Source organism: Erpetoichthys calabaricus, chromosome 3 (genome assembly GCF_900747795.2).
Source record: "Erpetoichthys calabaricus chromosome 3, fErpCal1.3, whole genome shotgun sequence".
Lineage (NCBI taxonomy): Eukaryota > Metazoa > Chordata > Cladistia > Polypteriformes > Polypteridae > Erpetoichthys > Erpetoichthys calabaricus.
This window is the reverse complement of record NC_041396.2, coordinates 306,720,246-306,734,201: the sequence shown is the minus strand read 5'-3', so window position 1 is coordinate 306,734,201 and position 13,956 is coordinate 306,720,246. Positions and strand designations below refer to the sequence as shown.

Sequence of the window (13,956 nt, the reverse complement as noted above, 5' to 3'; positions counted from 1 at the left end):
TGCCCCCTATAACATCCAAATGAAAGATATCACAGCTACAGTTCAGAAGAATTCTAACAAATAAAAAACAAGACACTGAGATTAATAAAGGGACCCCCCTCTCCTAAACTCAGTCAGGTGTCACTGCCCACCATTTCCATTGCGGTTACTGGCTGTGCTCAGTTGTAATGAGTGTGATTAGTGAAGCTGGTCCTGGCTCATTCATTCCCTTCCTTGGCAGTGCCACTGACAGCCCACAACTGACTATGGGTGGCAGGTCACTTTGAAAAGATCTCGGGGATAGAGTTGTGGACGGACATAAGGCAGGAGATTGAGACACAAACATCTCAAAGGCTTTATCAATCCTAAGGAGCCCAGTAAAGTCCCATCATAAAGAAGGGTTTGGTACAACTAGGACCCTCCAAACTGGACAGAAGAGCAAGGAGGACACTGGTAAGAGAGCCAACAGAGAGGCCAATGGCCACTTTGAAGGAGTTATAGGATTTGATGGCATAGAGTGGTCATTAAAGGTGTGGATGTGACAACAATTTCACAAGCGCTCCACCATTGTGGCTTGTTCAGGAGGGTCGCACTTCTCCAGAAAGGCCACATTAAGGCTCGTTTGAGCTTTGCCAGAATGCATCTTTAAGATTCTGATGCCAAGTGGAAAATGGTCTTCTGGTCAGATGAGACCAAAATCAAACTCTGTGGCCTCAACACCAAACGGTACACCAAAGGAGCTCACCATCCACAACACACCAGGGGGCAGCATCCTGTTGTAGGGGTCCTGGGGCTCTCGTTAGGGGAGAAGGAAAAATGGAGGGACAAAAATCTCGTCAAATTCTGGAGGAAGACCTGCTACCCTCTGCCAGAAAGGTGAAGATGGTCAGGATGTTCATCTGTCAACACAACAACAACCCGAAGCACACAGCAAAACTGAGCACACAGTGGCTGAAGGAGAAAAGAGTGAATGTCCTGGTGTGGCCAGTGAGAGCCCAGACCTAAATCACAGTGAAAATCTGACTTGAAGATCGCAGACCAGCAATGCCCACCATCCAATGTGACCGAACTTAACAGTTAAACTGTAAAGAAGAGTGGGGGGCAAATATTGAGTGGGCGCAATCAAGGTGTGCAAAGCTGATAGAGAAGAATCAACAGACTCAAGGCTGTCATTAAAGCAAAAGGGGGGTCAACAAATGACATTGGCATGGGGGGGTCCTTTATTAATCTCAGTAGGTCTTGTTTTTGATTTTTTGTAATTCTTCTGAACTGTAGCTGTGATATCCTTCACTTGGATGTTAGATGTTGTGTTGAGTAAGTAAAGCGGGGATGAAATATTAGTTTGTGTGTTTACATTTAAGGCTGTAAAGTAACAAAAATAGAATATTTGGTAGGGGGGATTCTTAACTGTACCCACTGTAGATAACACACAACACGTCTTTGCCAATTTGCAGCCATCTCCAGTTCAAATTGCGTAATCGTGTCACTCGCCTGCATAAGGGCGCCAAGTGAGAGTGACACTGCGTTTGTTAATGATGAGCGGTGACCTTCCATTATCACACAAGTCACCTGTGATGAGACGGACAGAGGTCGTGCCCAAGTGGCCCCAGTCAGCTCGTGACTTGTTTATTTGGAGACGAGGAGGCTGTGACAGACGTGACGGTGCTGGACAGGATGGCCAGTTGGTTCGTAGGTCAGGTAACTGAATGGTTGACATGACACCAGTACTATTCAATGTAAGAGCAATCCCGTCATTCCATGTGCCAGGTGATAGGGACCACCCGCTCACATGTTGGCACATTACACCTTCCCTGGACCCCCATAACACAGAGGAGATTCGCTGTAATGCCATGTGTGTCATCTCGGTTACTGTGGGTGCAGGGGGCGGAGTCTCAACATGTCAGATGGGAGCCAGCCAGTCGAGTTCTACAGCATCCTGATTGCATATGCATGAGGTTGATTAGCATACTCCATATGTGGATGTTTCAGGGCGGAGCTTGAGGCGTGTTTACAAGAGAATTGTGATTTGTAGAAATGTGCACACGTCAGGTTTGATAAATCAGTTTTATTGGGGGGGGTGCGTAAGCATTTCCCCCCCCCTTTTTTTGGGACACTCAAATCACACAAATGTTTTTTTTTTTTTTATAAATGGTGCCCCCTGCTGCCACATTTCTATTCCAAGGTGCCTGGCAGGCCTGTTGTTGTGGTGGTCCTCACAAACAGTTCCAGTCCATTATCCTGGACACAGTCAGCATGTCCACCTGCACCTCGGACCCCTTGACATCACCAAAACCTCGAAGACATCAAACACAACATGTTCAATACGTTTTTTTTTGGGGGGGGGGGGGGGGGGGGGGGAATCTGAATTATTTAAAAAAACAATTGCTATTCATGAAATAAAATAACAGAACAGGTGACTCCAGTCGCTGGATGCTTATTCTGAATAACACCATAATGAATCATCTGAGAGGTTGAGGCCTTTTAGTGGTCCTAAGCTTTTGATGTTCAGAAGCCCCCATTCATTCCTCGCTCACAGCAAGTCCCGGTTGCAGTGCTGATTGCTAAAGTTAAAGAGCCGGTGGGTTGGTTGGTGAGTCTGATGGCTTTCATCATGGAGATTTCAGATTAGCTTATCATTGCCCACTCCTGATAAACTGAGCTGCTCTTTGTTGAGATTTCAGAATGAAACTGCAGACTGTGAGGCAGACAAACGGGCACGGCCCCCCAGGCTGTGGCCCACATGGACTCTACTATGACAGGAGACGCGGGCTCAGGGCGGTTCAGAGTGCCCCGTGTGCATTTCTATAGCGCCTTCTATGTGTGCAGCGCAAGTCAAAAACATTTACCGCAGCTGTAGAGCAACACTGGTGAGGCCTCCTCTGGGCTACTGGAGAAAGTCCAGAGATGAGAGGTGACACAAATGAGGGGAATGAACAGAAAGGGGGGCCAACCCACCAAGGACACGGGGACAAATGAGAGAAATTTACCAGGGCACTGGTGGCTGTGACCTTAGCAAAGGCATTCATATAAATTATATACCACCTTTAATCTGTTGTATGACGCATTTCATATAAATAAATTATATAGCGCCTTTCATAGCAGTCGGTTGTATGACGCCTTTCATATAAATAAATTATATAGCGCCTTTCATAGCAGTCTGTTATATGACGCCTTTCATATAAATAAATTATATAGCGCCTTTCATGGCAGTCTGTTATATGGCACCTTTCATATAAATTATATAGCGCCTTTCATAGCAGTCTGTTATATGATGCCTTTCATATAAGTAAATTATATAGCGCCTTTCATAGCAGTCTGTTATATGACGCATTTCATATAAATAAATTATATAGCGCCTTTCATAGCAGTCGGTTGTATGACGCCTTTCATATAAATAAATTATATAGCGCCTTTCATAGCAGTCTGTTATATGACACCTTTCATATAAATAAACTATATAGCGCCTTTCATATAAATTATATAGTCCTTTCATAGCAGTCTGTTGTATGACGCCTTTCATGTAAATAAATTATATAGCGCCTTTCATAGCAGTCTGTTGTATGACGCCTTCCATACAAATAAACTATATAGCGCCTTTCATGGCAGTCGGTTATATGGCACCTTTCATATAAATTATATAGCGCCTTTCATAGCAGTCTGTTGTATGACGCCTTTCATATAAATAAATTATATAGCGCCTTTCATATAAATTATATAGTGCCTTTCATAGCAGTCTGTTATAGGATGCCTTTCATATAAATAAATTATATAGCGCCTTTCATAGCAGTCTGTTATATGGCACCTTTCATATAAATTATATAGCGCCTTTCATAGCAGTCTGTTGTATGACGCCTTTCATGTAAATAAATTATATAGCGCCTTTCATGGCAGTCTGTTATATGGCACCTTTCATATAAATTATATAGCGCCTTTCATAGCAGTCTGTTGTATGACGCCTTTCATATAAATTATATAGCGCCTTTCATATAATTTATATAGCGCCTTTCATAGCAGTCTGTTGTATGACGCCTTTCATGTAAATAAATTATATAGTGCCTTTCATAGCAGTCTGTTGTATGACGCCTTTCATACAAATAAACTATATAGCGCCTTTCATGGCAGTCGGTTATATGGCACCTTTCATATAAATTATATAGCGCCTTTCATAGCAGTCTGTTGTATGACGCCTTTCATATAAATAAATTATATAGCGCCTTTCATATAAATTATATAGTGCCTTTCATAGCAGTCTGTTATATGATGCCTTTCATATAAATAAATTATATAGCGCCTTTCTTAGCAGTCTGTTATATGGTGCCTTATATATAAATAAATTATATAGCATCTTTCATATAAATTATATGATGCCTTTCATATAAATAAATGATATAGCGCCTGGTGTAGAGTGACTTTCATTCCTGCCAGTCTATTATGTCACACCTGTCTTATCTACCTGTCAGTAATGGTGGTGCCAGTGAGGGCGAAGGTGCTGCCTGTTGATGAACACGTACAAGTCTGAATGTTCCTGGACTCTAGGTGTGTATTCAGCCTGTTATATAGTGCCTTACATACTGTTTTATAGCGCCTTTCCTATCTACCTGTCACAAATCGTGGTACAGGAGAGTGACCGCCACGTGTTGCCTGTTGATTATCACACTGAATAAGAATTCCACTGGACGCTGTACATGGGCCCTAGCAATCCATTATATAGCGCCTTTCATATCAGTTCATTATATTGCGCCTTTCGTAACACATCTGTCACTATTGTTGGTGCCACAAAGTCATTGATTGTACCCGTGCCATTAGTGATTTCATACCCCTGTATGCAGCATATAAAACAGTGCCACGCTGCCGCCCTCACCGTCACACTCATATCAACATGAGTCGTCTTCTGCCCATACCAACTGTGCCACTTGCCTGTTTCCAGGAGGCCCACTCTGCTCACGGTGAGCCCCTAGGGGCCGGAGTGGCCATGATGTCAGTTCACACTCTTAGGATTGGAGTTCCTCCTGCTGGTCACCCCTGATGCCCAGTGTGGTGCCAGTGACCTCTCTGCTCTGTCCCTTTTTTTGGTCATTTTTATGTTTCTTAGGTTTGTGGCTCATCTTTGTGTATTTCTCTGCGCCCCCCCCATGTGCGCCAGGTGCCCTTTTGAGTCTCTCATGTTTGCCTTCTGCTCTCCCTGGCAGCTTTGGATACCCTGACCCGACTTACCTCGTCCGAGTGTCTCAAGAGCTTCAGGAGAAGGGCATCACTCCAGACTGACGCTGCCCTCTAGTGGCCACCACTCACTCTGCACGGACGGACGGACAGACTGGCTAACTGATGGACCTGTTTTCATCGGTCCACACTTCTCGAGGAGGCGGAGGGTGGCAGTGCCAGGTGGCACCACTGGCTGTAACTGTGGGGTGTGTTAACTCAGTGCCTTACCATGACAGGAGGAGTGTGTGGTGCATCTGGATGCCAGCTTGACCCGCATCTGTCTCAGTCTGTCACATTGTCCCCTCTGCCCTGTCACGCCCGCCGTCTGGATGAGTTTACTGCAGCCTAGTGGCGCCCCCGGCTGGAGAAGAGAGGCGCTGCACTTTGCCCAGCTGCCCGCCCTTTGGTGCCTCGAGATTCTATGCAGTTAAATGCCCGTTGCACTCGACCTTGATGAAGGTGAACTGGTTGTGTTTTTTTCTCTTTTGTCCGGTGTGTTGGCAGCAGGGAGTGAAGTGCGATTGCCAGCCAGTGTGTGTTGTGTGTTTGGTTGGCACGCGGTGCATCCAAGTGTTCAATAAAAGTTGCTCTTTTTGTGTACATTGTGGCACTTGAGTATCGGGTGGGCATCAAATTCACAATGGGGGGACCTTCAGAGCCGCTGTGCTTTGCCACCTGGGCCACCAGAGGGAGCTCTGCCCACTCGTGGACCTCTAGACACCACATGGGGTCAGGAAAAGTGAGCAGTAGGGTAGCACAGGTGTTATGGCGCCCACCTCACCACCCTGGCCTGGGCACAAGCTTGGTCGACAGAATGGTTGATGCTGCCTCCATCATCATCGCCGTGGCCAGTTGCTGGTTTGCCCGGAGTGCCCGTTACCAACCACCCTGCACTCATTGTGCTCCTCTGCCCCCTTAGTCTTTTTTTTTTTTAATCAGATGCCACCTTGTCTTCAGTCTCTGGGCACTCGACTGTGACAGAAGGGTTACCCAGGTGGGTCACAGATGGGCCAAACCTAATTGATGGGGGTCCCAGATTGGCACTGTGGGGAGGCTGTTTGGTGGCAGAGTAAGAAATGTGATGACCACCTCAGTATTTCAACAAAGGCCAAGTTGATGCCAGCAACGTACTGCTTGGGTCTCTGTGCCACCCTTACCAGTCTTTGAGCACTTTGAACCCTTCATTTGTCCATTATTTAAAAAAAGTTCCCACCACCTCCATGCCAGTGCCCTGCTGTGTGCCAGTGCTCTTGAACCCACTCAGTGGCTGTTTCAGTGATGTGAGTGCTAACTGGGCTCTCCTGCCACTAGGGGGCTCCACTCAGGACCCGGTGGGCTTGTATCCTTCATTGTTATTCCTGGAGACCCTACCAGGTGCTGAGGAGGTGCCCATTGGCTCTGGCACACGTCTGGTTGGCCACATGAGCTGCTGCGGGTACCTGGGCCTGAAGAGACCCCCAGACCTCCTCATATAAATGCATAACCCTGACTGGTAAGGCTGCCATGTGATGCCCACTGCGCCTCTCAGTATAAACACAGACTGGACCTGTTGGTAAAGTTGGTGCCCATTACACTGCTGTTGCCCACCATGACGTGGCACCAGTATATCTGCCTTTGCGACTGGTAGAGGGCTGGGCAGACCTGTGGAAGGTTGGCATGGTGGAATCTGAACCCGGGTCCCAGGAGAGAGACACTGCTACTCCAGTCAGTTTGAGCCCGCCTTGGTCACTTGACTGGCACGACGAGATGAGGCGAGTTCCAAAAAGACGAGAAGGAGCAATGACTCGGTCCTTTATGTAGCGCCTTGAACGCCAGCACTTTACAATTACAGGGGGCACACGGAGGGTCAGTGCATAGGTAGAGAGTCTGCTGCCTCATTTGCTATGCCAGCCAAGTCAGGTGCCATGCTTGGTGCCAGGGGGCTCACCTTGCGCCGGCGTTCATTCATTTGGAGCTGCTTCTCCCTCTCGGTGACTAAAGACGCCATATAAAAGATGAGGAAGCTGGCACAATCACCGCTGCCTTCTTTAGTCCTTTGTGTGGTGTTGGCATGTGGCCGGATGGTTGGCACTGCTGCTGCACCACACCCTTGTCTGGGGTATAAAGGCTGTGTCCATCTGTTCACTTTGGGTTTTATAAAGATGTGTGGCAGCTCTCTCCTGCTTTGTGCCCACCACTTCTGGGTGAGGCTTGGGCACCATCCACCTCTGACTGATGAAGTGGGTTTGAGAAGGTCCATGAAATGTGCCAGTCCATTCATTATGAGCAGCACAAGGTTTTCTGACTGATGCCCACCCTGGAGTGTGGCACACACCAAGAGCCAAGATAGCTGGCTACCCTTCTCATCCTTAGCAATGCTGGGACAACATGGTGGCTGTGCCCAAAGTGAGGTGATGTGACAAAAGTGTGCCACATGCGAGATATGACAACCTGGCAAACCTGGTGAATGACTGGGTACAATTCCCAACAACAGCTCGGGCAGTGGTAGATATGCCAACCAGAGCATAACACTAGTGTCAATGCAGAGAATGGTGATGGTGCCACCTGTGGAGGGCAGAGAGTGCCCAAGAGTAGTATGGGACTTTTGGGCTGTGGGTGAGTGAAGTGGATGGGGTGAAAATTTGGGGTATCTGGTAGCAGACCCCACTATCAGCAGGGCTAGTAACTGGACAGTGGGCATCAATGCAGTGAAAGTAGCAGTGGCTGGGCGAGGAGGTGCCAGTTTGGGGACGCTGGTCTCTGATGCTGCTCAGTTTAAGTGGCCCACCTCCCTCTGCTGCAGGCTGGGAGTCATGCAGAGCCCCTACCAGGGTTAGCCTGCCCCACTGTGCCACCCATCTACCACTGGGGGCGCTGAGACGGGCAGTGGGCTTCAGGGCCATCCACTTGTCTGGCCACAGCTAGACCACCTTCCCCACTCCTCGCCTCGCCACTTGTGTGTTGTCACAGCAGGGTTTCCTCACACGCTGCCATCTGCTGCCTCAACAAGTGTGTGTGTGAGTGTGGGAGGAAGAGAGGAGCGAGACTGGCACAGGCAGGCACTGCCAAGAGGGACAGACTGGCGCACAGAGGGAGGGTGAGCACGGGTGACTTGTCTCTCCCCGACATCTTGTGATCCACTACGGTGTCTGACCAGTGCCACGCGGGCACACACACACACACACACACACACGAGGTGGACTTTCCCAGAAAATTTCCAGAGTTGCTTTTCCAGCTCAGCGCCCATCCGTCTGCCCGGAGCAGCAAGCGGACAAATTCCCCGAAGCCCGAGACTGGTAAGCGATTCCCGGCCAGAGGAGCCTGACTGGCACCTGAAGCTGTGTGTCCTGTAGTGCCAATCAGTAGCTGGATGGCAGGCTTCCACATTCGGCCAATGAGCAGCTCGGCAGCCTAGGCATGTTGGGCACCCCTTTTATGCCCAGTACCCTCACTGTGGGCACCCGATTAGGACTGTCTGCATGCCCAGTCTGTCCTGCCAGCCACCAGAGACCCACCACCCGCCGTCAGCTGGTCCTCCTTGTGCTGCCGTGTGTCACTACTTCCTTCCTTGCCCACTTGCCCTCTTTGCCCACACTGTCCCCCTAAAGACAACTGCCTGCATTGTCACTTGTCACACCTTGGAGTGCCACCTTAGTGTCTCGTGTTTTTGATCCTGTGTCCTGGAGGCTTTGGGAGGTCCAGAAGAGTGAAGGCAGACCAGGGGGCTCAGTGGGGGGGTCGGGCATCCTGTGACTCTTCACACCTTGGCCATTTGTCACCACTGAAGCAGCTGTCCTGGTGACGACTGGGCAGTAAAGTAAAGTAGCCGTGACGGTTATCCAAGTGCCCACTTCTGCATGGCACTGGTCAGTTGACGGGCGAGTGGTGACCTGGTGAGTAGTGGGGGGGGGGGGGGGGGGTGTGTGGTTGTCCTGTGTTTATTTTGCAAGAGCAAAGCAGATAAGAGAAAGAAACCAACAAGAGATAAGGGCAGTGCCCAAATGACCCCCCCCCCGTGTGGGTGACGTGACCCAGTGGCAGTGCCAGCAGCCTGGTAGCCAAGCCACACACAGCCAGAATGACAGGAGGAGTGGGGTTGGGGTCCCCCCTGCACTGCCACTCCAGTCAGTGGACCCCCAGCAGCACCCCCCCCCCCCCAGTCGATACGTCGTGACTGATGAAAGGTGTGTGACAAACATTTGGTGAGTGGCTTAAGGAGGTGGCGCTCCGTCCTATCGGCTCACCAAACAATCCCACCAGTTTCGTAATAAAGAAGGCGTGTGGTGGACCCCATAAGCAAGAGGAGTGGGGGGGGGGGCGCCATATAAATCAAATGTATTTTTATTACGACCCTCGCAAATGTGTAAGGCGCTATATGTGCAACACGGCCGCTTCCAGAGTGCATCCGTTTGACTGGGGGGGGTTGTTTGGCGGATTTACCTCCCGCCCCCGCTCGCTGAAAGAGGGGCTCCACCCCCTCATAAATTCGGAATGATCTCCGCGGGCCCGTCCAGACAGTCGGCGCTCGCCGCCTCCACATTGCCGCAGTGTCGAGACCACCGAGCGGACCACCACCACTCCGCCGCCGCTGACCCGAAGCCGCCCGCCCGCCCGCCCGCACCTGTTGCCTTACGCAGAAGGGGGATTCCGAGGATAGCCGAGTGTCGTCTTCTTCATCTCCCGGGAGGGGAGTAGAGAGGGAAGGGGGGGGGGGCGCTCGTCCCGCCGCTGGCAGCTGATTGGCTGGAGAGGCTCCTTAAAGGCAGTCTGCGGCGGCGGCTCCTGACCAGACTGCGGCGGGCACGCGTGCGGTGTGTGAAGTGGCGACTGACCCGGGCCGACGGAAGCGAAGAGGTGCTGCGCCTTGAGAGGGTCCCGCGTGGGGTGGAAGTGCGACCTGTGAAAACGAGCCCCCCTCCCCTGCCCACTCCCCGGCCCCTTCTTCTTCTTTCTCTTGGGAGAGTCGAGGGGCGATCTGCGGATCCCGGGACGGGCAGCCTCGCGCGACATGAAGGAGCGGAGGAACACTCAGCCCCCCGTGATGCGCTGCAAGCTGGTGCTGGTCGGGGACGTGCAGTGCGGGAAGACGGCGATGCTGCAGGTGCTGGCGAAGGACTGCTACCCGGAGGTGAGGGCAGTGTGGGACGGGCTGGGGGGGGCTCGGCTCGGCTCGTGTCTCAGCGCCGTCTGACCGATTGTCCGTCCTTCCCTTTAGACGTACGTGCCGACGGTCTTTGAGAACTACACGGCGTCGCTGGAGCTCGAGGAGCAGCGCGTGGAGCTCAGCCTGTGGGACACGTCCGGTAAGACCACCGGGATCGGGCATGCGCACAGAGCCTGCCTGCCAGCCAGCGATCGGGGCCTGTCTGCATTCCGGACCGGGGGGCGCCGTGCTGGGGGTCCTGGATGACACGCCCCTTTCAGACCACACTGTCACTCTGTGCCTGCTGCGCGCCCACGGCTCCCAGTCTGGGTGCAATGGCGGCGGATATGCGACATTCCGTTACCCCCCCTTCCCTCGCTGCCTATTGGATGTCGGGGTTTAATGCACGAGCCCCCCCCCCCCTTCCCCACTCCGTTTAATTCGTGACTGGAATATTCGCATGAGCGGCGGCGTGCGGTGCCCCCTCAGAAGGCACCCAGGGGTGTCATCTCGCCTTACTCGGGACGATGGCGCCCCCTTGAGGACACCCGGTGTGTTTAGAGGTGCTGGCGAAGTGCGGCAGAAACAAAAGACCCCCTATTTTTTTGGGTGGGGGGGGGGTGGATTGGCTGCTACGTGCAGATGTTGCTCCAGCGCCGCTGGTTGGCTGTTGCCATGGTGACCGAGTGCGCAGGTAGCGGCTGTTTAGAATGGCGATCACGGAGGGCTTTGCCTGGCATCAGTTTGGCTGACCACCCCCCCCCCCCCATGTCTTCGCAGGGTCCCCGTATTACGACAACGTGAGGCCCCTCTGCTACAGCGACTCGGACGCGGTCCTCCTGTGCGTGGACGTCAGCCGCCCCGAGACGATGGACAGCGCCCTGAAGAAGGTGAGTGGTGGTCCGTCTGCACGCTCGCGCCTTCAGCGTTTTGTTTTCTTAATTTTAATGTTGTCTTTCCCCCCCCCCATCAGTGGAAAACGGAGATCGTGGACTTCTGCCCCTCCACGCGGGTGCTGCTGGTGGGCTGCAAGACGGACCTGCGCACTGACGTCTGCACGCTCATGGAGCTGTCCAATCAGAAGCAGGTGCCGGTGTCACATGAGCAGGTACAGTTCACTTTAGTTAGCGGGCCCGGCCGGCTCTGACGCCCCCCAAATCCCCACTCAGTCTTTGCCCTCCTCATCCTCCTCTACCCTCCTTCTTCACAGGGCTGCGCCGTGGCCAAGCAGCTGGGCGCCGAGACCTACCTGGAGTGCTCGGCCTTCACCTCGGAGAAGAGCGTCCACAGCGTCTTCCGGACGGCCTCCCTGGTGTGCGCCAACAAGCTGAGCCCCAAGGCGAAGGCCAGTCCGAGCCGCCGGCTCTCCAAGAGACTGCTGCAGCTGCCCAGCCGCTCGGAGCTGCTCACCTCCACCTTCAAGAAGGAGAAGACCCGGAGCTGCTCCGTCATGTAGCTGCTGCACGCCGCGCCGGCCGGCCACTTTCTTCCATTTCATCGTCCTGTGTAGCATTGCCAGTCCTCGGGTGGGCAGAGGCGTCAAACGGTCTGGCGGGCCAGACGTTACTGGACAGGAGCGCGTGGATGGGCGGGGCCCAGTTTGGCGGGCTGTTTGGGTTTTTTTTTTTTTCCTTTACTTTTTAACTTTCTGCTGCAGGTGCCGCCCTTGGCAGCGAGGGGGCGCACGTCAGCGAGTCATTTGCACAGAGACATTCGATGGCCCTGTTGCCTAGCAACAGCCAGGGGCATGGGCCGACTCGGACACTTGCGTGTTCCAATTTCTTTTTAAGGGTGAGTGGACATTAGTCACAAAAAAAAAAGAAGACGGCTGTAATTTTTTTTTTTTTTATATATAAGCTTTGTAAAAATTCCACCGTTTTGCGTGATTTGATGTTTTTATTTATTAATAAAAATTCTGGAATCTTCTTCTCGTTCTACTTTTTGGCAGGAGATCCTCTGTGCCCAGGGCTCCTGGCTTGGATGAGGGCTTGTGCCAGCTTGGGTTACTATCACTACAGTGGGGGGTGACATGAACTGTGCCCACTGAAAGTCAACCTGGCTGATTGACCCACATTGCTAGCTGGGATATGGGGGGGGGCACTTAACGGTGGATGTGCCCACCTGTCCCTCAGTTGTGCTGTTTTCTGCTCCCCCACCCCCTTTCTGGGCAGAAACTGTAACCATGGCAACTGCTGTGCCATCCATCAGCTGCTAGCTCCGCCTTCTGTTTAAGGTGCCCAATAAGAGTGGAGGTGGCCTGCTTGGTGCAGCACTCTGTGCCAGTCACGTACCTACTGTGTCTGGAGACTGGTACCAACTCAAAAGAGGAAGTTCAGCTGAAGGGGGCAGGGGTTGGGCAGTTAGGACTAGTGTAGGCACTCTGCTGATGCCATCGCGACATGCCCACTTGTGCCATGGGCTATATAGTGCCTTTCAAAGCCCTCACTGGGCTGTTCTGCACAAACGCTGGCTTAGAGCGCCCCCCAGTGCTGAGTGGCATGTATAGCGCCTTCCACCACTGCCTGAGCTTTTCTGGAGTGGAGTGGAGGAGCCATCATATAGCGCCTTTCAGCACGTCCCACTCTGACAAATCTCTCTAGTGTGCCCTCCATGTTGCTCTCAAGTGGGGTTGTTTCTTTATTTTAATATGGCACCCTTCCTGCTGATAAAGCTTTGTGTTGCAGTTGGGCTATTTCATATAGCGCCTTTCATAGCAAATGGTGGGAAGGCAACTAAACATTCGCACTTTACACCGGGCTGCTTTTTTTTTTTTGTGCCCACCTTTACCCATCAAGGCACTTCATTAATCCCAGTAACCAAAAAGGCTGTGCAGTGACTTGGGGGGCTCCTAGGTGGCACTAATAATAATTACAAGCCCTGCCCGGGGTTTGTTTCCTGCCTTGTGCCCAGTGGTGGCTGGATTGGCTCCAGCAGACCCCCCCGTGACCCTGTAGTTAGGATACAGCGGGTTGGATAACTACATTTATAGTAACAGAGGTGCCACTGCTGCCCATCTGATAGCTGCTGCCAGTGTCACCTCGGCACCGGTCAGCAGGTGACACTAGCTGGGGGGGGGGGGTTTTCTGAGGAGCCTGCTGTGCCCTCCCCTGGCTCTGCCACCTACAGGATGGTGGCAGTAGTGCAAGTGCATTGGCACCATAACATGGTGGGCACAAACCCCTGAGCACCAGCAGGCTTGATGAAGGTGTGGAGGATGATGAGGCTGCAGCTGTTGTCTTCAACATTTCATATTTTATTATATTGTACCCCCAGCCTGGCATTGCATGGTGTCTGTGTGCCCTTGAAGGGCACCATCACTGGTCGTCATCCAACAAAGTGAATTCAGGACCCCCTCCTCTCCGGCTGGTCGTCTCTGGAGTTACAAATTGTTGAAGCTGAGGCCACTGGGCTGCACGGGCAAAAAAAAGCGGGGTCCAAGCCTGGTGCCCGGCAGTCGGCTGTGTGCCACGTGCCTGCTGTCGCTATGCTTGTGCCAGCTTTCTCTTCCACATCCCCAATGTCGTGGGTGGTCAGGTAGCTGGCTAGTTGAACTTATGGGGGGGGGGGGCCTTGTTGGATTGGCACCCTGCCCGGGGGTCTGTCCTGCCTGAACTGAATTGAGCGGATTTGTGAATGAGAGACCAGCACAGTCA

At 52.2% G+C, this 13,956-nt stretch overlaps 2 protein-coding genes across 5 annotated transcripts in view; both read left to right on the top strand.

Annotated features, from left to right (window-relative positions):
- LOC114649211 (probable E3 ubiquitin-protein ligase DTX3) overlaps positions 1-5,781 on the top strand; it is a 69,430-nt gene extending 63,649 nt beyond the window's left edge. For all 4 annotated transcript variants that reach the window (XM_051924987.1, XM_028798692.2, XM_028798693.2 and 1 more), the window contains one exon: positions 5,169-5,781. In XM_051924987.1, coding sequence (XP_051780947.1) covers positions 5,169-5,244 — 76 coding nt within the window. In that variant the 3' untranslated portion in view covers positions 5,245-5,781. The remainder of the gene's footprint in view (positions 1-5,168) is intronic.
- Positions 5,782-9,779: 3,998 nt separating this feature from the next.
- LOC114649210 (rho-related GTP-binding protein Rho6-like) lies at positions 9,780-12,229 on the top strand. Its single transcript, XM_028798690.2, has 5 exons — positions 9,780-10,288; positions 10,376-10,463; positions 11,084-11,193; positions 11,277-11,411; positions 11,514-12,229. Exons 1-5 carry the CDS (start codon positions 10,169-10,171, stop codon positions 11,757-11,759), a joined length of 699 nt encoding a protein of 232 aa, XP_028654523.2. The 5' UTR covers positions 9,780-10,168; the 3' UTR covers positions 11,760-12,229.
- The last annotated feature ends 1,727 nt before the right edge of the window (positions 12,230-13,956 follow it).

Bases quoted from the DNA above. Each gene is read 5' to 3' on its own strand.
- LOC114649210 (XM_028798690.2), top strand. From the start codon at position 10,169: ATGAAGGAGCGGAGGAACACTCAGCCCCCCGTGATGCGCTGCAAGCTG. The intron at 10,464-11,083 runs GTAAGACCACCG...ATGTCTTCGCAG, and splicing joins CAGCCTGTGGGACACGTCCG to GGTCCCCGTATTACGACAAC. The intron at 11,194-11,276 runs GTGAGTGGTGGT...CCCCCCCATCAG, and splicing joins TGGACAGCGCCCTGAAGAAG to TGGAAAACGGAGATCGTGGA.